Below are 23,958 nucleotides of genomic sequence, written 5' to 3'. Positions count from 1 at the left end.
ATACTACTATGCGATAGAGTTACTTCTCTTTGACTACACAAGTTTGTTTGTTCGTTTGTTTTTCTTAACATTGTCAGAGAGCAGATCTGTGGCTGCCATGGAAGAGAGGGAGTAATAGTGGACTATTTTATACATGTATTTGCGTATCACAACACAGCCAGTGAACTCACTGATCAATATAATTAATATGGCCTATGGTAAATTAAGGAATTCAGTTTGATAATATAAAATAGGAACAGAATATTCAATTAAAAAACAAAATCAAAATTCTTTTATTCATGTCAGTCTACTCTTATAGGTAAAGGAACTGAAGAATGTATCTTGTCAACATTTAATTTTATGTCATGATTACCCAAATTTTTAATTTATCTAATGAAAAATATATAAGGTTCAATAACCTTTGCATGCATTTCACTTGATATAAATTTGAAGTTTCATTATGAAATATGACTCGGCTTTTCTAAAATATTAATGAGATGCCTTTGTTTTTAATCAGCTGTGTGCTGGCAAACCACCGGATTGTGCCCGGGTTTTAGAATACCACAATCACGTGACCTAATTTTTAAGCAGTTTGGCGGATATCCAGTGTGTGTTGAAGTGAATAGGTATATATGTTGAATCCTGTTAGTTTTTAAATCCATTTAAATGTTTTATTTAAAGTGCAGATTATTGGTGGGTAGAAATTTTATTTTGAATTTCATCTTTATCTCATTTTTGACAGTGGCAAGAAGATGTTCTTGATGTATGAGATTCCAAATCTATTTTCCATCCGATGCTTGCCGGAGCTTGTACGGAACTGATTCCTTTGTAAATATACAGGTAAATATTGTTGTTGATTATGAATGGGCTATGATTTAACAATGATTGGTATGAAAACAATGCGTGCGATTGTTATTTTGGGTAGTATTTGAGCTGTCAATGCGAAAAATTTGTTTTCATCGGTGCGACAGTTAAGTCGCCACAATGCTTGTTGTTAGGTACGCTAAAGACCTCGTGAGTGATAGAGAAAATCCGGGAAAATGGTAATTTTGTTAAATTCATTTGTAAGAGTGTTTGGATAAGATTTTAAAGTATTATTTACATAGGGTATGATATTGAGTAGTATAAATAGTCGAATGTGTTATAAAAAATACTACAATTTTTTTTTTAAAATTTATTCACATGAGAGGAACTGACTCATACATTATTTGTTTACACAACAGGTTAGGTTAAAGAGACAGTTTTAAAAAGTATTTGGTATGCTGTATATATTTAAGCCATTGTAAATGGTTTACTACATTGTATTTATTAAACAACCCAAGAGTTACATATGTATTTATTAATTTAAAGTGAAATTTGCCATTTTTAGTATTCAAATACATCTTCATTTCAATTTTTAAAACAATTGTTCACATAATTCAGATTTATTTATGATATAAAAAATGGCATAATAATTTCTTAGTATATTTCAAATAAATCAATATTAATATTAAATATATTGGTTTCAAAATATTGAGAAATGTATGAATGTACACATGTATATATGGTACTTGTTGTTAGCTGCTGCCTGAAGAATGGAGGTCCACAACAGGCGGCCTTACTCAAGACTTAGCTTGAAGGAGGAGTTTGATTTTGATATCAATGACATCAGCCGGGCCTCCACTCCAACCAGCACCATGAGTTCAAAATCTGAAGGGCGCAGACGAGAAAAATCGCACAGGAGTCACTCAGTTGATGATTACAAACGCAAGATTGCACGCCTGAAGAGTGAATTGGAGGCAGAAAAAGCTCGGACCAAACAGATTTATCGAGAAAAATCATCCGAAATTAAGTCTCTACAGGAGACTTATAAGAAAGAAAAGGAAAAGGAGATCAGTAAATTAGAAGTGAAGCTAAGTCAGGAAAAACAGAAAGAAATAGAAATTATACAGGAGAATATAGCCAAAAAGAAGGACAAAGAATTACAAGAGGTGCTCAAGTAAGTAATGTCAAAATTATTTAGATGTTATATTGAACACGGTACACAGCATGGGTTGTTTTATTTACGTACATATAGATTAAAACTCCATAATTTCTAAAACTAAAGAAACAAAAAAGTTTGTACGTTTTGATTTTCATTCATAGGAACTTATTTAAAGTTTAAAAATCTTATCCACATACAGGAAGAACTAGACAGGTACAGACTAAAATTAAAAAAGTGATGTTTAAAATTTTTTTTAATGACAATTGTATAGATACAAAGAAGAGGAGGTCAAAAATCTCAGGGAAAAATTTGAAGAGGAGAAATCTAAGGCCCTTCAGTCAGTGGTGGAGTCAGAGAAAAAACAGTATGAACAAAATGCAGAAAAGATGTCCAAGGAGATTGAAAAGCTAAGGGAGGAGAAAAAGAAAATTGAAGCCGATTTCAAGAAAAAATGCGAGGACCAAACACGCAAGGAAAAAGAGTTCTCAGAGGTCAAAGAGGGCTATGATGCAGAACTGCGAAAGATACTCAACGAGTCCAAAAAATTTGCATTTGGGAATTTACAAAAACTCAAAAAAGCTGAAAAGGCATTAAGTGAGGGAATAATTTCAGAGGATGAAGTATTATCTATTACTGAATCAATTAGTCTTAGGGGAACTCCGTTTTCGGAGATTTCTAATCGCACTTCTAGTCGTCCCTTAGCCCTTCGAACGGCCGAGGATTTAGAGATTGAAAAATACCTGGCTTCTGCCACCCCATCTCCACACCCTGGATCCACACCCCTGGGAAAGTCAACTCCTGGATCTGTCTCTTTAGGAAGGTCAACTCCTGGATCCGCACCCCTTGGAAAGACTTTTACATTGGATGGAAAATCACCATTTCGTTATATTACTGTTCAAGAAAAAACTGATGAAGAGGACCAAAGCAAAGAGGTAAACTAAAAGTACATTGTATTTAAAACATGCTTGCATGTTCAGTTGATATTTTTTTTTCAAATTCATGCACTCTCTGGGTAATTTTACCCTTGCTTGTATGGCAATTGATCTTAAAATTTTAAAAGGAATTTAGGTATAGGTTGAACCTTCCACACCCATTGGAAGTAGACAGTATTATCTTGGACATTTGAATATTCTCAATAGAACTCTTTATGACTCATATATATATACTACTTCCAAACATATGTAGGATTTGAAGGAAAGAAAGACAAACTTTTGATTACAAGGGAAGGTTTCTGTAAAAATCATTAAATACTCAATGCTTGTTTATTTATGTGAAAATTATTCTATTCAGATCTTTCCCTCAGTACGAATGTTGATGAAAATCTCTTTAATTCTTTATTCTGTTCAAAACCAGAAAGAGTTTTTTTTTAACCTGAATTTATGAATTTTTAATCATATTAATATTAAAGGTGTTGCTGCACCTTAGAGAAACAGTTTTCATTTTCATGTATATAAATCTAACATCTTGTGTGTCCATAAAAATATGTGGCATCAGAGACATATATGAAATGAACCAGAAATTATTTAACATGTATAATTCAGCATCAAACCTTTACATTTGACTTGTAAATTGTATAATGGCCACATTATGTCTGTCCTAGCTAGGCATGGTATTGATTTTCTGACACTTTCACTTGATTGATTATTGGGAATGAAAGCACATGTGATCATGTCGATTTAAAGGAAGTACATCAAAATGTACTTTAATGTGGTTTTCTTGCTTGTTTGGAATTAAAGGTTTATCAGAAATTTCTTGTAACTTTGAAGATGAAAGCTCCAAAAAATTTTTCTTTGTCACATTGCCCATTCTTTCACTGAGTGTAGAATATTATGTTCTAACGAAAACATTTTGCAATTGATAAGCCATATATACCAGTGAAACTTCAGTAACTTTAGCCAGTTTTGTTTTGATAGACATACTGTTAAGTACTGGGGATTTTATAACAGGACCTGTGAAAATTATAATTTGGGCATTAAAATTCCTGATCAGCATTTTTGGCAAGCCCCCAGAGAAGTTAAAAAGTTTAATAGCTTTATCAAATTAATGTTTGGTTTTACTTTCTAAGGCTAGAGGTATAGCCAATTATGAAGTGGATAAAAGTCAAACTTGACCTTTTCTCCTGGACTTTTTTTTTCTTTACTTGTTTGGCAAGAAAATTCAAATTTATCTTGTATGCTGCTGGGTCAGTTGATTATATCCTAGTGTGATTTAGGGGGAAAAATCAATGAAATGTTCTTTGGCAATTTTATTTAGTAAAGAAACCAAACATTAAGTTAACCCCTCCAAAAGTGCCTACAGGATATGAATAAATCTCCTGACTCTTACAGAGATTTAACTTAAAAATTGAACAAAAAATCATGGCATATAATTTCTTCTTTACCTTACTTTACTTACTTATCCTCTTCGTCCCCTATGGGACATAAGGCTTCAACAAGCTGTCGCTGTCTTCCTCTGTCCTTTGCCACATGCTGTGCCTATCCCCACGAGTAGCCCATTTCCTCTAGCTCTGTTCGTGGTCTGCCTCGCTTCTTCTTTCCAGATGGTGTCCAGTGTAGGGATGTTTTAGGTATTCTACTCTGGGGCATTCTCATCAAATGTCCCAGCCATCTCAATCTTCTTTGCTTGATTTCAGTTGTTTTGCTTTTCTTGTGCAGGTCTCTGTTAGAGATCTTGTTCGGCCAGAAGATACGGTGGATTTTTTGAAGACAGTTGTTGTGGAATGCCTTTACTTTTCTCATGTCTCTGTCAAAGACATGACAGCATTCAGACCCATATAGGAGAACTGATTTAACATTGCTGTTGTTGGACTGTAGTTGTTTGACTTCCAGATTGCCTGAAGTGATGCATTTGTATGGTTTCTGGCATTTAGTTTTAATTTACCCATTAACTGTGAGATAACTTGACAAACTTGAGAAAAAAGGACCCAGTCTTTCATTATTGTCAGTGACAAGCTATGTTGATGGCATTGGATTTGAGGAATAGATGCAACAGATATATTGCAAGAAAATTAAAGATTGTGCACCATTTTCAGATTCCTCTTTCACTTTAGGCAATTAAAGATGCTTTGATAACCTCGCTATCTTGAGGAATTCATCATAGTTCCACTTCAGTTTAAATTTTATGTATTGGGACTTTCATCTCTAGAACATCAAAGAATGTACTGTGTATTTACTACAATGCCACTGATGTACTACATATCTAAAAGTTTAACAAAATATTTAGTGGTGTTTAGTCAGGGTTCATAAAATATTTATAAAGCAGCTTAAGCCTTTCAGAAGTTTTTGTGATTCTGTGCAGTTTGTATTTTGGTAGTAAATTTAGACTTTGTAATTGTGTTTATGAAGGAAAAAGGAGCCAGTTCTTTTTCTGCTAAATTTAAGGTGCGTCAATGCAGATATTTTGCGAGAAGGTTTTAGCAGGCCAATTGTTTTTATTTACACATATGTGTATATATATGAAATCAAACGCACCAAATCCTATTGTGTCTGTTTAAACTCCAACCCAAATACTCGGGTAAAGTTTGGTTATAGTTTATTTACTAATGACCCTCCGTTCAGACACAAGTTTCGTTTACAACTTGAAGCACGCCAAATTCTTTTTTTGTTGGAATTTTTAAATGTCAGAGACCATTCAGTTAATCCCTATGAAGAATCATCTAATGGAGAAAAATTATTGGGCTGTATCTGATCCCAATGCCATTCAGGGACCTTTATGTTTAGGGTTTGATGGACTTAAGAGGCAGTCCACCGAAAAACCAGGCAATGGGTGGCACATCGCATGTCATTGATTTTAATTATTTTTTGCATGTAGACTTATTAAAGCAAGTGTTTACACATGACAACATTAAAAAAATTTTAGTGCTCCTCTAGTCCTATTTTTAGTAAATGCTTAATTTTAAGTGCAAAAAGGTCAACATAAGGGTAAAAAAAATTACTACGTTTTTATTTTGTTTTATATGTAACAGATACTCAAATGCTGGATGTGTCGATGAATATTATTTATAGCATAGACTCTTATCTTTTATTTTATTAATGAATAAGACTCCAATTTATACTTCTTTAGAAAAAATTATATGGTCCAAATTTGAGTTAAGCAAGTAACTTTTTGAATTCAGTATCCAATTTTCATTACGTTATAAAACCCAATACATTACAAGGACAGATTTTTTTTCTTATGTTATTATGAATACAAAGTACAAACTTTTGAATCACTCAATAAAATCAGTGGGAACAGGTATATTGAAAGAAATAAAAGGAGTCAAATTTACCTATTTTTTTTTATATATATATAATTTTTCCAAATGAAACCGATCCCGACCGGAATTATATAAAGAAAAAAAATACTATAATTGTAATGTTAAATTTGGCTCTTTTGTTGTAATATGAGTAAAAACTTACTTGATTTATTTTTTTAACATGTTATATAGGTGGCAGGTTCCTTTAGTTTGATAAATTTGTTAATTTTGCATTATTTTCGATCGGATCGGGATCGGTTTTTACTGTAAATTTAGAAACATTTCCTAAATTTGGCTCTTCATTTTAAATTTATCAGAAAAATATGTTTGTCTTTTATTTCTTTTCAGTCATTTAACTGTTTTTAAATGAGTGTAACCATAGATTCAAATTTATATATTATTTAAATTACTAATGTCTTTTACGTACATGAAGATTACATGTAAAACATCTGATTGAATTCTTAATAGACACTCCGTATTTAAAAAAAAGTATTTGTACATGCATTATGCAACAAATGAGAGCAGACAGCTTTCTAGCTTTATTATTCATCTTATTTCCAAGTAAAATTCCTTTTTTATTTCCTCAGGAATTAAAGAGTAAATTCTATCAGTGGCGAAATTAAACTTGCCTAAATACAGGAAATATTTTTATGTGTACAGTCTCGACTTTATCAAGTTTTTTCTTACCTGTCATCTGTAAAGCCTTTTCCTCTTTTACAAAATTTGATTTTATATAAATAAGAAAATAAGTTCTTTCATATATAGTATAATTATTCAAGAGCCGATAAATCGCAAGCAAAAAGCGAGGGGGGGGGGGGGGGGGTCATGACATCATTATTTTTAAGAATTGGTTTCATGAACGCAAAAACATTTTAGAATTGGCCAACATAGTCACATGTTTATACTCCATATTAAATGTGAGTGTGTGATTGTTTCAATCGCCAAATTAAAAAAATAAATAAGTAAAATAAAAATAAAAAACCGAAATGTTTCACTAAACCATCTTCCGTTTTAGAGCCAAATTATAGTGGGGAGTTCAGCAGTAGTTTAACTCAATAAATATATTTTTATAACTTATTTTTCAGGGTTTTTTTTCATTTTTAATCGTACTTCGGATTGTTTATTTTGATTTGACTGCATAGATAAATATATTTAAGTTTTTACAAATATCATGAAGTAAACATCTCAACTTCGTTGAATTAAGTGTTGCGTAAATCTAAAACATTCATCATTGATTCCCAATTCTATAAGAAATGTTCATGATAAACACTTCATTAATTATTTTTACGCTTATCCTAGTACATCAGTTTAAAAAAATTAGTTCTCAGACATGTATAAAATTACTTATCAAAACGTCATCTAGCTGAGACGCCGCCCGTGTTTAAAATACATTTTGATATTAAAATATTATTTAACATTTAGAATAATGCACTCTGAAGAGTAATTAAACAGAAAAAGAGAAATCATTTTTTCAAAAAATCTTTTTCTTTACACTTTTACGCAAAGAATTTACAAACTTCTCTGGAAACTTGTAACTATTTCATTGTGACGCAATATTAGTCAGGTATATGACGTCACTGATACATCAATGGAAACGTGGATTCAACCTGAATAATAGAGCCAATTTTAATCTAAATATTACGTCTGGAGGCGAAAATGAATTATATTTTGAAAATAAAGTATTTAGTTTTTTGTTTAATTATTTTCTTAAGTGTATTGTTTCTAAATATTTCACTAGGATTCCGATAAAAAGGTGTTGAGCAGATTTACCGATGCCACGGAAGATAACTCTTGCATCGCAAAATTTCATAAAAACGTCCTTATATTTTGCCAGAAAACTACTATCAAAAGTGTTTTTCCCACCGATTTTATTTTTTAAACAAAAAGTTGAAATATTTCTAGATTTAGTTAAGTGTGAATTATAGTCCTGTTAAAAATGTATTAGAAATTACAGTTCTTTGTTTCTGACCTACATTCAATGGTTTATATAGGGGCATTCAAAAACACAAAACACAAGGATATTTTACTAAATAAGCAATTATCAAACAAATCTTCAATTACATTATTCCTTTTGGGCTACATTGATATTGTTTTTAATAAAATATCAAATATTCCTCACATTCGGTGTGCCGCTTATTAATACAATACTGCCTGGTTTTTCGGTGGACTGCCTCTTAATATTTCCAAGTTCTAAAAATGCTCTTGTCGTATCATCGTGATCGTGCTATTGTTATGTCAGAAACTAATGTGTGTGTGCACACACAAAAAAGTACATGTATATATTTAGCTCCAATCCTGAAACATAATTTATGACAATTGAATTGGCAATTGTTTGACATAATGTTCATATATTGAGCAAACAAATTCAATCAGCAGTCAGTATAATGAAGTTTAGGATAATGTCCTTTTACTTAAGACATCAATAGTCTTCAGAGTTTGTTATATAACAGCAAAATAATGAACTCAATCAAAGCTGATGTCGAATTTTATTAAATTCTTTCATGGAGATTTTGAAGATTGCTTGTCTGAATGAGGTGGTCTGAAAAAATCATAAAAAATATAAACCACTACATCCTGTACGTATTGTAACTGGAAAGGAGAAAAATGTGATGGGCCACATTCACCTTTTCACAGGAATTTTCAGAGGATTCACAGGATTCGAACCTGTGCCCCCTAAATCTCTAGTCAGGTGCTCTACCAACTGAGCTATCTGGCCACCATGAGGCCATCCTTAAAAAATTGTTTGGAATTGCTGCCTGGGAGGTTTCAGACCCAGGAGGGAGGGAGGGATTTTTTTTTTCAAAATTAGTTAAATTAAAAATTGATGATAAAAAATCTCAATAAGGAATGAACACATTATTTTCTGCCTTTTTGTAAAGGGTATTCTCCCATCAACCAGGAACCCAGTTTTGCTTAGATCCTACACTTATTAAGTGATTGGGTGGCACATGTGGTAATAGGCCAAGAATTGATTGAATAAAAAAAAATCATCTTATTTTTGGTCATTAAAATTTTTCCAGGAGGGGTCATTTCAATGAGGCGGGAGGCAATTCCAAACAAACAATAATTTTATTTTGGCCCGATCGAACTCATCTGACCACCACATTCTTCCCTCCTAAAAGGTTTTTCCCCCTCAAGACACCAACCCAGGCTCCTTTTACCTGTCACTTCCAGGGCATGGCACCAAACTTGAAATGTAACTGGAGAGAAGAAAATTGCAATGACCAGACTGGGATTCAAATCTGGGTCTGGTTAGTCACATTTGTCTCATTCCCTGCTACATTTGCTGCAGTAAATGTAACAGGAAAGGAGAAAAAAATGACTGACCACACTGGGATTTGAACCTGGGCCCCATGAATCTCCAGTCAGGTGCTCTTGAGCACCTGGTCACTGGTGATCGTTCCTGCCTGACTGCCACATTCCTTCCTGTTTAAAGGTCTTCACCCCCGAAGACACCAACCAGGGCTCTTCCCTGGCAATTTTTTCATCTGTCACTTCCATGGCATGGCATGGCACCAAATGTAACAGCAAAGGAGAAAATGTGATGGACCCAGGGTTTGACACTAACGTTAGTCCGTTAGTCTCAGACTAATACATTTTCATTCGGACTAATAAAATATGTGGCTAATTAGTCTGAACGGACCAATAAAAATTTCGGAAAAACAGTATGAATAAATTACCAATGTCTGATTCTCGACAACTTTTACTGGAAAACCCCGCGTGTATTTTTAGATTTCTAGCTTTTGGCGGGTAGTTACACAATGCCAGGTCAATTCAGCGCTTAATTTTTCGACTGATTCGATATGAAGTATAAGGTTTTAGCGATCATGATTTAGTTATAGTATGACACTTTTAAGAAAGATATTGGACGTTTTGGATGTAATTTAAAGACCAAAAAAGAAAAACTAAGATCGGGAATACGATCGTACTTGCTGATTGCGAGATTTCAATGAATCTGTGGAATAATATATTTCATGTAAATACTTTGTTTATTTCAAAAAATAATATGTATATTAATTATCACGTTAAATTAATGTTAAAGAACATTGATGTTTCTTTTTTGTTTGTGATGGACTAATAAAATCACGTGCGGACTAGTAAAAGTAATGAAGCACTAGTCCGGCTGGACTAAAGCCTTAACAAGTTAGTGTCGAACCCTAGGACCAGACCTGGGTTTGACTTCCAGTCCTACCATGCATTTTTCCATTCTTGTTACATAATTTGGTGCTGACCACCCCTAGACTTGCAAGTGGGAGACCTGTCAGGGGCAAAAAGAACTTGGGCTTGTGTCTTCGAGGGCAAAGACAATTTAATGAGGGAGGAATGTAATAGTTTGAGCCATGGATATTAGTTGATAAAAGCACCTTACTAGTGATGCAGTGGTCCTGGGTTCCTGGTCCAGCCACACATTTTCTCCTTTCCTGTTGCATAATTTGGTGCTTTGACCAGAATGTGTCATATGAAAGACCTGCCAGGGAAGAGCCTGGGTTGGTGTCTTTCTGGTGCAAAGACCTTTTGTGTTGTTCAGTTGAGTTCGATTGCCGGCTGCCAGATAGCTCAGTTAGTAGAGCACCTGACTGGAGATTCAGGAGGCCCATGTTCGAATCCTGGTCTGGTCCATGGATACTGGTCATGGCACAGTGGATATACTGGTCATGGCACCAAATGTAGCAGGAGAGGAGAAAAATGTGGTAGTCAGATGGGTTACAATATCAATAAAGTTTAATGTGCTACAGAATGAGCATCTTGATCTATCCTATGATGACCAAAGGTCACGGCATGTGCCTTATTTGAAAATGTCCTGTTTTAAAATTTTCACATAAATTATGGCCCATTGTGAATAATCAATGCATGTAGCATGATTTTTCTTTCATTGTTGTAACTATAGGCCTTACTAGGTCTAAATTTGCATGCATAATGTATGAATTATGGATGCAATCTTGCTTGGGATGTTGTTTCTGATTGTGATCATTTTCCACATGTTTGAACAGTTCAAGTTTTTTTAACAGGTCCATTCTCAAGTAACTGTAAATCTTCACCCAAACCAAACATGTATCATTGCAACATGGATATTGCATGTTGGGATGAAACATACCAGGAAATTCATTTAGTGTGAGATTTTGAATTGCTTGTAAATAACAGTCATGGAGGTGATCCCAGTTATCTTTGATTACTGAGTATGTTCCCATATCAAAAAATAATACATAAAAGTATATTTTTAATATATTTTTAATACAATCATTTTCGTATTGTTTAAAATTAATACAGAAAAAATATATTATTTTTGTATCACCAACAAATAGGTAGATTATTTTTGTATTAAAATCTGACTTTGATTTTTTACAGGGTATTATTTTTGTATTTTTTGGGACTTAGATTATTTTCAGTATATCATTTTTGTATTTTTGTGGACTTAGTTTTTTTCAAGTGTATTTTTTCTGTATTAAAATTGAACTTAGTAATTTTACAGAAAATTACATACAGTTAATCTGTATTATTTTTGTATTAAAATTGAACTTAGTAATTTTACAGAAAATTACATACAGTTAGTCTGTATTATTTTTGTATTAAATTTGGACTTAATAATTTTTCAAAAAATACTATACAGTCAGTATGTATTTTTTTTATATTTATTTTGGACTTAGTGTTCTCTTTTACTGAAATTTGTATTTCTTTGAACTTAGGAAAATTTACAGAATGTCCTTGCAATAAGTCTGTTGGAATTAATATTTTTTCTCAGATTTTATTAATTAAGACCACTGCTATAAAGGTTGCTTTTATACTATTTACATTTAATTGCTATTTAGAACAGAAAATTTCAGTAGTTTAAATTTGTTAACTAAACAATTTCATTTTTAAAACATGTCTTTACTAGATGTGAAATTGTCATTTGGAAAGAGATAGATACGTCTAAGGGAACACCTGTGCTGTACATGATAGTTGTAAACACGCGGTAAATTTTGAAGTTTCAGAGTTTCAGACTTTCTTTTTGTGTTGAAAATTTTACAGCGTGTTTACAACCGAGTGTTTACAACTATCGCCAACAGCACAGGTGGCCACCTGCAGGCTAACAATAGAGGAGTACATGTTATACTACTCAAAGAAATAACATGATTTACCCGTGAAAACACATCCCAACCAAAAAAACAAAAACAAACAACATGGAGAGTTCCACTAATTACAGTACCTACGATGTTTTCTTGACTATACAACTCAATTTAGTATACATTATATTTAATTCAGTACGTATTACAATTACATGGAATAGAACTATTTAATTATCCGCTTTTAAAAAAAAATTAAATAAGAAATTATTACGAAAGAATATCATAAAATAATATAGAAAATGTTGTGAAATTGGTGTAAAGGATAGTTGTTAAACATTATTTCAATCTCTGGTACCGTATGTATGAGTTAAGTTGTCCGTCAAAAAGGCTATATATTATGTATCTCCCGCTCGTTTTGATCATTATATTTGAACTTTATGGTCTACTTCACAGGTCAACTTGAATATAAAAATGGCTGCTCTCAGCGGAAATGATGACCGGAAATAACGATGTTTCGTAATCGGTAAATTCCGTAAGGAATAAAAAAATGATTCTGATGATTAAATTGAACATCGTTTTTTTCTAACATAATTTTAGGTTTGTTCAATTGATTCAAGGTATTTAAAACCACGTAAATATGTTTTCTCTAACTGTTCCGATCTCAACATCGGTAATTTTCGTATATATGACACAATATGATTGGTCAGATTTTAAAACTCTTCCGTACTGTTCTCTGATTGGTCAACAATATTTCACCCACGCCATTTTGAAAATTCTTCCCGGGACGTGTTGAGAAAGCTGGAGGTGATTTTGAATAAACTCTCATTTGCTCGCGAGTAAAATGGATCGAAAAACAGAAGTTCAGCATAATCATGGTACACAGGATCATATATATGAATCAAGGAAAGCAAATACATAAGGAGACTGACGTTTTTTAGGCATCATATCCGGACTTTTCTGGTGTAAACAACGACAGTTGCGGTAAGATTATGTATATTTTAGCACATTAAAGTTTCAGTTTTTTAAATAATAACTTAGTACAAAGATAGAGGAACAAAGAATGCCTTTTTTACCCATTTTGTAGTATTGTAGAAAGATAAAATAGTACGGTTATTGGCCATGTGGGGAACAAGGGTTTTTGTGATAAATTCTCATTGGGGAGGGAAGGGTGGAAGATGGGGGTAATTTTCAAGCCTTTGGCTTCCTAGTTCTAATTCATTCCAATTTTTTCAAGTTTACCAGAGACGAATTATTTATTTTCCCTTCAAAAACAATTCTGTAATTTGTATAAACTCAAATTTTTTCGAGGGGGGGGGGGTAGGTTGGGTTTCGGGGGGGGGAGGGGGGGGCAGTTTATTTAAATAACATTGGGGCACACATTTTGTTTACTCTTTCAACATTTTCAAGGACAGATTGTTTATTACAAATATTTTTTTAAAAATATTTTATAAATCAGTCCCCCCCCCCCTTTTTCTTCTCCAGATTGTCAAATCAAATGGTTGTCCCCTAAGAAACCCCAGATTAAAGAAAAGTAATTTCAATGGTACAATTGTATGGAATTTGGTGAACTCCGCTGGATCTCTTGGAATTTCAATTTATAATTATTGTTAATTTCAGTCAGCAGAACATTGAAGAAAAGCTTATTAGTCATGGAGGAAGAAGATCCCTCTCAAGAAAGTATTGCAGGTGTGTGAGCTAAGCAAAATCTATATAGAATTATTTTGGATGTGAAAATGTGTGTTTTGTTGAGGTAATGGTTCATTAAATTTTATTATTATATCATTCTGTTCTATATTTCACAGTGATGAAGTCAGATGAGATGACAGGTTGTGTGATTTGAAGATGGACTTCTGCAACAAAGTAAACACTCCCCTACCTTTTCCATACAAAAGAAACAGCAAAGCAGAGAGATCGAAACAGTTGGTAAAAGTTCAAAGAAAACAGGATTAGTTAAACTTGTGAAAAATATCAAGACTATTGAAGAGCAGATTATATGTAAAAAGAAAGATCAAGACTAGAATTGGTAGCTGAATCAGTAGCCTGGCCACATTAATTACTTTTTAATTAGCTATTTGTACATTTAAGGTAATCTGACTGAGTTACTAAAATTGTTATTTAACAAATATTTCAAATAAATAAAAGATTTTTGAATAACAATCAATAGATGCTATTAAGAACCTCAATCTCCAACCCCTTTTCTTCAAATAACAATTTTTGCCCATGATCATTTTTGTAGTTTTTAAAACTCTGTTTTGTATTATTTTAAGCATTTAAATGTATTTTTTGTCTATCATTCTTGTACTTTTTTGATATTTTTGAAATACAATCCTTCATGCTGATAAAAATACAAAAACAATACATATTAATACAAAATTAATACATGCTATATTTTTTTCATACTTTTTTGTGTACTGTATTATTTTCATATTTTATATCTTTTTTGTACTTTTAATTGTTCCAGATGAAAAAATACAAAAATAATTTATGTGATACAAAATTAATATATTCTATATTTTTTTTGTATTTTAATTCTTAAAGGTGAAAAAATACAAAAATAATATATGCTAATACAAAATTAATACATTCTGTATTTTTTCTATACTTTTCTATGGACTGTATTATTTTTATACTTTGGAGAGGAAAATAGAGAAATAATACAAAAGTACAAAAACAATACGTTTTTACAGGTCATGTGTATCATTTCTGTATTATTTCGAAAAAATGAAGTATATTAAAAATATATTTTTCTGTGTTTGGCTTTTAAAAAGTCTATTATTTTTGACCTAAATTGGAACCAAGATTTAGAGGGTTCCAAATTTGGTCATTAAAAATATACTTTTTTTGTATTATTTTAGTATTTTTTTCTTGTATTATTTTTGTATTCATTTTCGATATGGGTTGGTTTTTATTTATGGACACAGAATCCCATTGACCGCTAAATTTAAAAAAAAATCATTCTGTGAATACACACCATACAAACCAGGCGCGGATCCAGGAATTGAAGTTAGAGGGGGCGCCAAAAGTAGGCAGGGGGTCTGGGGGCCCCCAGTGGGTCCTGGATTGTAGAGATTTTGTAGGGTAAAAATGAGGTCTACCGAGTAGACATTTTTACATTTTCTCGATGAAACTATGATTTATGCTAACTTTGACAATTTTAGGGGGGGGGGGTGCCCCCCCCTTAAATCCGCCACCGCAAACACGTGCTGCTGTTATTAAACTGGTGTTGACTGGCGAACACACACAGTCATGGAATCAAATGCTCAATCGACATTCAGGAGTGTTTATCATATTAAAATAAATGAATGTAGATATTATATTTTGTTTTCATTTAACTAATTCAGAGAATGTACATGTACATGTATATACATTGACATGTATTAAAATTTTTAAGTTTAACTTTAATAATCAATGCACACAGCACACACTTAGAAGTCTCCCTAGAATTAGAAATTTCCACCTTATAATTCTCCATGGGAGAGTTAAATGATTTTTGGTCTAAGTTGGTCCCAAATGTTAATGGTAATGCTTTAATTTTGTGTTATTTGAGAAAAAGGTGGGACAAGCATGTTTTTTGGTAGGACAAGCAATTTTAAGATGGTAACCTGTCCGAGGGCAAGTACTAAAAAATTCTATTGTCTACCCCTGAATCTTTTATCAACTGACTGGGAACCAAGATTTAGGTCCATGGGGGTATTTCTAGTTCCTAATGCCTTTATGTGTCTGTTTATGCACTATAAACACAATTTTTAAAGAAACCCTATTTGTTTATTTTATAAAACCATCAGCAGTTGTTTGCAAATAGGACTTTTATACCAGAAAAAAAAAATATGCATCAAGTTGGCATAATGTTTTATTGATATTCCTTAGCAAGTTGGATTAACATGATTACTAAACCATGAGGGCCATGGACAAACTCTGCAATGAATTGTATATATTGAAAAAATTGACTGTCCATAAATTTTCCTGACATCAGTAAAGTTGTGACTTATGTGATGAACTGTTAGTCTGAACCTCCTTCATTTTGAATGCCTTTTGATATTGTACGTTAATTTTGTTGCAAGGTGCAACAACATTTGTAATGAAATTTTGCACAGTACAATGGCACAGAAAATTTCAATCAACTCAGCATTGATATATACCCTCAAACTGGCAAAGGGTATTTGGCCTAATAAGATCTGTGTATATGCAGCCTGTGAAAATAATTGCAGAAGTCTGGGTTTGGCATATTCATGTATTGTTTTGCAGTACAAGAAACTTTGAAAAAATTTGAGTAGAAACTTTTTTAAGGACATTGAAATGAGAAATTTGGCAAACAGACAAACACAATGCTTTCTGTGTCCTGTGATAACCCAGTACAAGAGTATTTAAAGCTTATCAGGTGTTTTCAGGTATTTTCAATTGTAAGGTGTGAAAAGAATTTTCTTTGTAGTAAATGAAAGTATGTTGAATTCAAATGCCTTTTGATAGAACGTAATCTCAAATTAATTATTTATGACAATGATATGAGAATAAGACTGATAATGTTCTTTTCGAGGAGTATATTATATATGTACAAGATTTAAGAATGCACAAGAAAGATGGATCACTCTAGTTCATCTTTTATGCCCCAGCATGAATATGGTCCATAATTGCAAGCCAAGGGTTTTTTGTCCACTTTGCTCTCCATAACAAAAGTGAAGCGGACCGAATACCCTTGGCTTGCGAAGATGGAATATGGAAATGTATATAGTGTTTGTCATGTCTGTCTCCCATCCTTCCATCTGTCTTTCCATTACACTTTGCATTTAGCTCAGTTTCAAAGAAACTATTTAAGATATTTTTATCAAGCTTCATATGCTGATACTTATTGATGACAGCTATTCACTGCTTCAACACTTTTTTACCTTGACCTTTCCTTTGACCTTGACTTCAATTTTTTAGCTAAATTTCAAAGAAACAATTCAAGATATTTTTATCAAACTTCAAATGCTCATACATATTGACGAGAGCTATGAAATTGAATCAACATTTTTTGACCTTGACCTTTTCTTTTATCTTGACCTTACTTTTCTCAAATTTGTGGTTAGCTTAGTTTCAAAGAAACAAATCGAGATATTTTTATTAAACTTCATATGCCAATATGTACTGGGGAGAGCTAACATTCATCACATTTTTGACCCTAACATTTACTTTGACCTTGACCTCACTTTTCTCAAATTTGTGTTGAGCTCAGTTTCAAAGAAACTGTTTTAGTTATTTTTATATAAGCTTATGCATTATACATTATTTGGTGAGAATTTATCAACTGTATCCATTTTTTTTACCTTGACCCTCCCAATGACCTTTGACTTTACTATTTGTTATAAATTTAAAAATTGTGTCCAAGATATAATTCGATGCTAAAAAAGTCTAACATTTCCAATGTTTTACTGAGCGGTCCAAAAAAAATTGATGTTTGACTGCGGAGTGAGATATTGGACCTGTCAGAGATATTGGACCTCTTATGTCACACTGTGGTCAATATCAGCTAAATCTTATTTGCATTCATTAGAGTTTGACAGTGACGGAATATTGACTGATCGTGAGTTTAACGGCAATGCAGATAAAAGAAATTTACATCATGGAAGTCAGCACAAGATGCATTTATGTCAAAAAAAGTTTAACAATTTAAAGCATTTATTGACTGTGTTCTCGGGCAACATGTGTTTTGTCGACCCCTCGAACCAAACTGTTTGCCTGAGGCCTAGTGGCCTCAGGCAAACAGTTTGGTTTATATTTGGTCCGACAAAATGCATATTGTGTATAAAACTCAATTTTAAAGAAACTATTCAAGATATTTTCATCAAACTTCATACACTAATACAAATTTTCATGTAGCATTACTAATGAACCCTGGGTGGGGCATTAATGTCCTATGGACATATTTCTATTTTTTTATAAGCTGAAGTAGGACTTGAGGGCCAGCAAACATTTGGCTTTGGGCTACATTCAAGATTATAGTGGCTAGCCTTATTTGCTATAGGCTAAATATCTAGTTCTACTGAAAGCGCATTAATTAAATTAACGCTTATTATCTCTACACAATGGCTAGACTAGCAGATTGTTCAAGATCTTAGCTCCATATTAAAGACTTGCTATGATCATGAATGCACCCCTGTACACTGCATGGTATTGAACCCATGATTATAAAATACAATACCTAACTTTTAAATACTGCAGAGAGTACAAGATTTGAGTTAGTAGAGTTATCTATCTTGTTCTTGTATACTGAGTATTTATGTTAGAAATATAAAGATTGTGAAGAATCAGAGAGAGAGAGAGAGAAAGAGAGAGAGAACTATTCAAGTTCACTCATTGTAAGAGCACATCAATTGCTGATTCAGTCCTTTGAGAGATTTAATCTCTTGGTCAATGTCATGGCATTATATTTTTATTATAATGAAAACTGTAAGGAAAAAAAAAAATAAATGAAAGATGAATCATTAAATATATTTAACAAATTCCTTTTCAAATTGGGTCATTTAATCCTATGGTATTAAGATTTTATTCACTATATTAAGTCAGGAAAAGTTCTGTTTTCTTTTAGAAATAAATAGACCTTTAAATTGGAAAAAAGAGAAAGAAAGAAAAATAAATGCTATGAACAAAGACTCAATACAGACAATTAACTTTAAATGTCTAATGAGAAATCTTTACTGTTATACACAGTAGAAAATTCAATGTGCACAAAGAAATAAGTGAAGATTCACAATTTGAAAAAATTGTCCAAGTCAATAATAGACTTATTGTTATATGAAATTATGCCTTGGGACGAAGAAAATAATGATAGTGAGGTATGAATTTTGATTTTGTGCAGGGTTATTTAACTGGAGACTTAGAAGATGATGTCATTTAAGTTTCATGTTTAGCTAGGTGGTTAAGTGGCGTGTGCCTCGGTGTTTATTGACTTTCAAATTTTAAAAATCAGATAACTCAATGTGATAAATAATGGAAGAGACAGCAAAGAGGTTTGAAGAAGGGGAGAAAATTCTTCAGCTTTTCAAATGTGATATATGGCTTGTTTATACATATTCAGTCAATGATAACCTGTAAATTGATCTCAAATTCTGCCTGTTATTAATTAATGGACTGGAGATTAGATTGCCTGAATTCAGTTTGTTTATAAATTTCCATGAGATCAAATTTTATCAGCATAGCATAAAAATAACATTTAAGACTTGTGTATGCATTTATTATATTAGATTTTAAGTCATATTTGGAGTAAGGTTAATCTTAAATGAACTTTTTGAGAATCTTTTAGTATTTTAATCTTATTATTGATAAGTAAGGTAAATACTTTACCTGCTTCTAAGTGATGATAAAACAAGAGAATGCTGTTTATGTAGGTGCTTTTAACAATTTGAATATGTTGACTAAAATGACTGTAACAGTTGTATACATATCAGAGACATGTATGCCATGAATGTAATTATATACCTGTAGGTCTCTGAGAGTAAACATGATATATGTATACACATACATATGAAGAACATAAATATGTTATACTGTCATATCAAAATACTTTGTACTCTCTGGTTGATCAATTTGATTTTCCAGGGAAAAAAAACATCAATTGCTCTCCATATGGCATATTTAAGTAATGGTGTCTTGATTCTTTTATTCAGAAGCATAAGAATAGAGTATCATTTCAAAAATCCAAAACAGCTACACCAGTCAAGGTAAGGGAGAGAACTTGTCCAAAATGTTGTGTGCTTGCATTGGGTGATGGCAAGAGTTATTCCTCTTTAATTGCCATGAGTTTTTCTCCTTGCTTTTTATGTTGCTGCCCTTCATTGGCTCCTCTGAGCCCGAAACTCATTGAGTGAGCTAATCCGATCAAAGATTGTCTCTTGTCTGTCTGCTTGTCATCTCTTTTTGTCATTTTTTTTTTACATTTCAACATTTTTCTTCAAAACAAATTGGAAACCATTTTCAACTTGCACAAAGCATCTTTTGGTGATGAGGATTCAAATTTGATCAAGTCCTGACTTCCGAGGAAGGATAAATAACAAGTAAAGCCCCTGTCACACTGTCACGATTTATAGCTATAATTCATTATGAATTCAAAAATCGCAGCAACTCAGGATTTATCGTAGAGGTGGTTGTAGGATATCTTTATTAATCATATTGAATCGCAGCAAATCGCAAAACTCTGCGATAGTTTTGAAAACAAAAGGTGGACACAGCACAATTTTTTTAGGATTTGTAGGTAATCACACAACACCTGCACTGCACTCATACACATATTTGTAGTAAATCTTCAACATACAAAGTACTCACGACACTGTTAGTGTCCTTTAAGTTAATGAGCATGTTTTTTGAGTTACTGTGAGTGTTCTTCAAATTGATAGGAACATAGTAGGACTTTCCCGCGAATATGACATGAAAAAGGATGATTGATGGCAAGTGCTGTATGAGTATGAATATTGTGCAATTGAACTACAAGTTAATATGTTGTCTGATGTTAATGCTGTCAAAATCAAAATACCACCTAAAATAAAAGGAAAGAAGCTAAGAAAAGTGAAATTAACTGAAAATACATGTGTCACAGAAAGTATAAAAACCGTGTTCAATAAATTCATGAGGAGTTTGAACATAATCAAAAGCTCCACGCTTTTACCCTGATCCAATTACTTTACTATGATGTTTAATAATTTCACAAACTCTCCCTTTTAATATGCATTTCATTACATGTATATTCGTAAGAAATCATCATTAATCGTTAAAGGAATATTGTATATGTATTATGTCATATCATAGTCCTTCGTACGAGTATCGTATTTAACCGCGTTTAATCCTTCATAATCGTAGAAAAATCATAACCAGTTTGTAAAGCTGTCGCCTTAGTTTGTACTTAAATTGTACAAACTTTGCTTGTTCCACAAATATTGTAGGCACAACCTTCTAGCAGCAAAAAATCCACACACTATGGAAACTAACCTGGTGATGAACGGCTATTTTCAACTTTTTTTTAATTTGTGGGTAATCATAGCATAAATCATGTTAGTGTGACACGGCCTTAAAAAAGGAAGGGTGGGAATATTATACATCTGCAAACAGAGTTGGACCAAACTGGAGTCACCATGTCCATAATGCTCCATCTCTCTGAAGCAGGGCTCAACATTAACTAAAATATCCAATTGTTCATGGGACAAATTGCCAACAAATTTTACTTGTCTGAATGCATTCTTTACTTGTCCTATTCTTGGGAGGGGGTGGTAAAGAGGGGAACACAGTAAGATCGGAAGTTTTAAGTCTTGAAAAACAACAAAAAGACTAAAATTTTGTCAAATTAAAAATGTAATTTGACTAGTTTAGGCCACAAGGAAAGGTTTATTTAATGACCAGATTTAGGAATGTATTTATCTGTCAGAGAGAGAGAAAAAGAGAGAGAGAGAGAAAGAGCTAGGTGACGAAGGTGAGCATTGTGGCCTATTGACCTCTCATTTAAAGTTTTCACCACACCCTTTTTTAAAACCATATTCTATTTCTGCCTTAAACTATCAGGAGAACTTCTTCCAATTAACCAAGTGTTTGGCCAAAGATTTTTGAAATCCTAAGTAATACACATATTTAGGCTTGTTGGAAGATACATAATACATGTAAATTCACTTGTACACTGTACTAAAAAAGATCCTGAAGCTTTAATACTAATAGTCCAAAATTGCTGTGGCTGGTGCTTATAAAGGAAAACTTAAATGGCAGTTACAGTGTCTCTAACTTTGACTATACCCATACATGTACATGTACTCGTATGTGTCTTCTTATAATGAGAAATCAAGCAGATTAGAAGAACTTCTATAAAGCACTCAAGTTACTCTGTACACATTCTGAGGTACAATTGTACATGTGGGAAATCATAGACAAATGTAATATTATTTTTTTTAATGAATTTATTATTAATTTTGAACAAGAATTGAAGCATGATATTGAAAGATATTCCAGTTTCACGTAATTTTTAAGACACTTTTTTTTAAAATTAATTTCATTTTATGTTTTCATGGAGTATTGTTAGAGTGAGTGAATTCAAGTTGATATTCTTTAAGTGACCTAATTATTAAAACTCATTAAGGAAATTGTGAATTAAAAATACATGTACTAAGACACTAGTGACTAAGCAGAGCTGGCCTCTGGGGTGTGTGTTTAATCATGTTTGTTTACATGAGATTTTTTGTTGACATTTCATCTGCGTATACTGTTTGCTGTGACTTCAACAACACCTGAGGCCTTAAACCATACAAAGTCTTGTCAACATTGCTTTTCAGTTTTTTTTATGGCGTTATAAGCTGACCAGTAAACTAAATCATTGATTTTGATCACTTAGGTTTTTGTATGTGCCCCAAAAGTGGACCATTTGAAGATGTGTTTATTTACATAGTTATCTTTTCTTGAATGATCAATTTGTCAGAAATTTGAACCTGTCCACAAAAGTGGCTGATAAGACACCCCCAAGTAATCACATCATTAGGCAATAACTTTCAGCTGTTGTTGGCCACAGTGATTTAGTGGGTCACCGGTTTGTTAGAAGTCCTACTAGACTTTTGTGTGCCGGCATTGTTATACAAAAGGGGGATAACTTGTACAACAGTTATCTAACATAGCTTCCCTATCAGTTAATTTCTTGTGAAGTGACTGGAAAATTTACCTGAAAAGTAGATAATGATATTAAATCAAATGCCTTTAGAGATGCTTGTTTACATGATATGATTGAATTAAGCTGAGATATCTCCAGGAAGTTATCAAAAAAGATTTTTTTTTCTTGCTTTGAGGACACATTCCATAGCTGTGGTCTGTCACTGCATGTCTGGGATATACCTTTTTATTGTACCTGTGGCTAAAAATAAACCAGGTGTTTTTCATGGATCGTTGCTTCAAGTCATGGCTTTTTCGGTCCTGCGTTTCAAGTGTTAGCATATGTGTATATACATACAGAAAAAAGAAATTAATTCAGGGTGTATATTAGGATTATTTTATTATTCCTGATTGTGTGCCATTTAAGAAGGGGATTAATTTATTTAGTTCACTATGAGCCTACCCTTTCATGAAGTTTGAAATACACAGAATTTTAATTCCAAGCCTGGGGAACTAAACACTGGATTTCTTAGTTTTGAATTTGGAGTGTAGTGTTTAATTAATTAGGAGAGCGCTGTGTAATTAATTAATGTTTTGTGAATGTTGAGTGCGTCAAGTCTATAGAGGAAAATGGAATGTATGCTTGAACGTCGGCCGACACGAACCTATGTTGAAGAGGAAAGGGAGGAGAGGATGTATCATCCTCCCCCCTCCGTTCTTCAGGTAGGTCCCCCCTGCATGTCTACTACTTCATCAGTGCACTCACATTCTTGTTAATGGATTTACCTGTATTGAATTTTGTTGTGGTTGGTATTTTTTATGTTGTCAAAATACCTGTCATTGCTGCACTTGCTGCATGCATGCCAAGAGACAACCCTCAGTGTAGTGCATGTATATGGACCTTGTATAATAACCTGCTTTGTATTTCATTGCTTTATATTAAGTGAAATACAACACCACACTTAATTTGATATTTGTCCCCTCACCTATGATAAATTCTTGAAATGCACTTTGTGCTAATATACATATGGAGAAGAGTATTTCTGTTGCCAGATGCTCAGCAATTCAGGTATACACATAAAATGCCTTCACTACCTGCTTGCAGTTTAATCTATCGATTTTGGGGCCCAGCAATTTGAAATCTG

At 32.8% G+C, this 23,958-nt stretch overlaps 1 protein-coding gene across 1 annotated transcript in view; it reads left to right on the top strand.

Annotated features, from left to right (window-relative positions):
• Positions 1–716: 716 nt before the first annotated feature.
• LOC133172130 (RIMS-binding protein 2-like) overlaps positions 717–23,958 on the top strand; it is a 92,999-nt gene continuing 69,757 nt past the window's right edge. Inside the window, exons 1-3 of the mRNA XM_061306952.1 lie at positions 717–819; positions 1,540–1,957; positions 2,214–2,874. Coding sequence (XP_061162936.1) covers positions 1,554–1,957; positions 2,214–2,874 — 1,065 coding nt within the window. The 5' untranslated portion in view covers positions 717–819; positions 1,540–1,553. The remainder of the gene's footprint in view (positions 820–1,539; positions 1,958–2,213; positions 2,875–23,958) is intronic.

This window comes from Saccostrea echinata, unplaced genomic scaffold, assembly GCF_033153115.1.
Source record: "Saccostrea echinata isolate AGI-Se365-2 ecotype Australia unplaced genomic scaffold, CSIRO_AGI_Sech_v1 ptg000054l, whole genome shotgun sequence".
In the NCBI taxonomy this organism is placed as follows: Eukaryota; Metazoa; Mollusca; class Bivalvia; order Ostreida; family Ostreidae; genus Saccostrea; species Saccostrea echinata.
The sequence above is the reverse complement of the archived record's forward strand: the minus strand, read 5'-3'. Positions and strand labels throughout refer to the sequence as shown.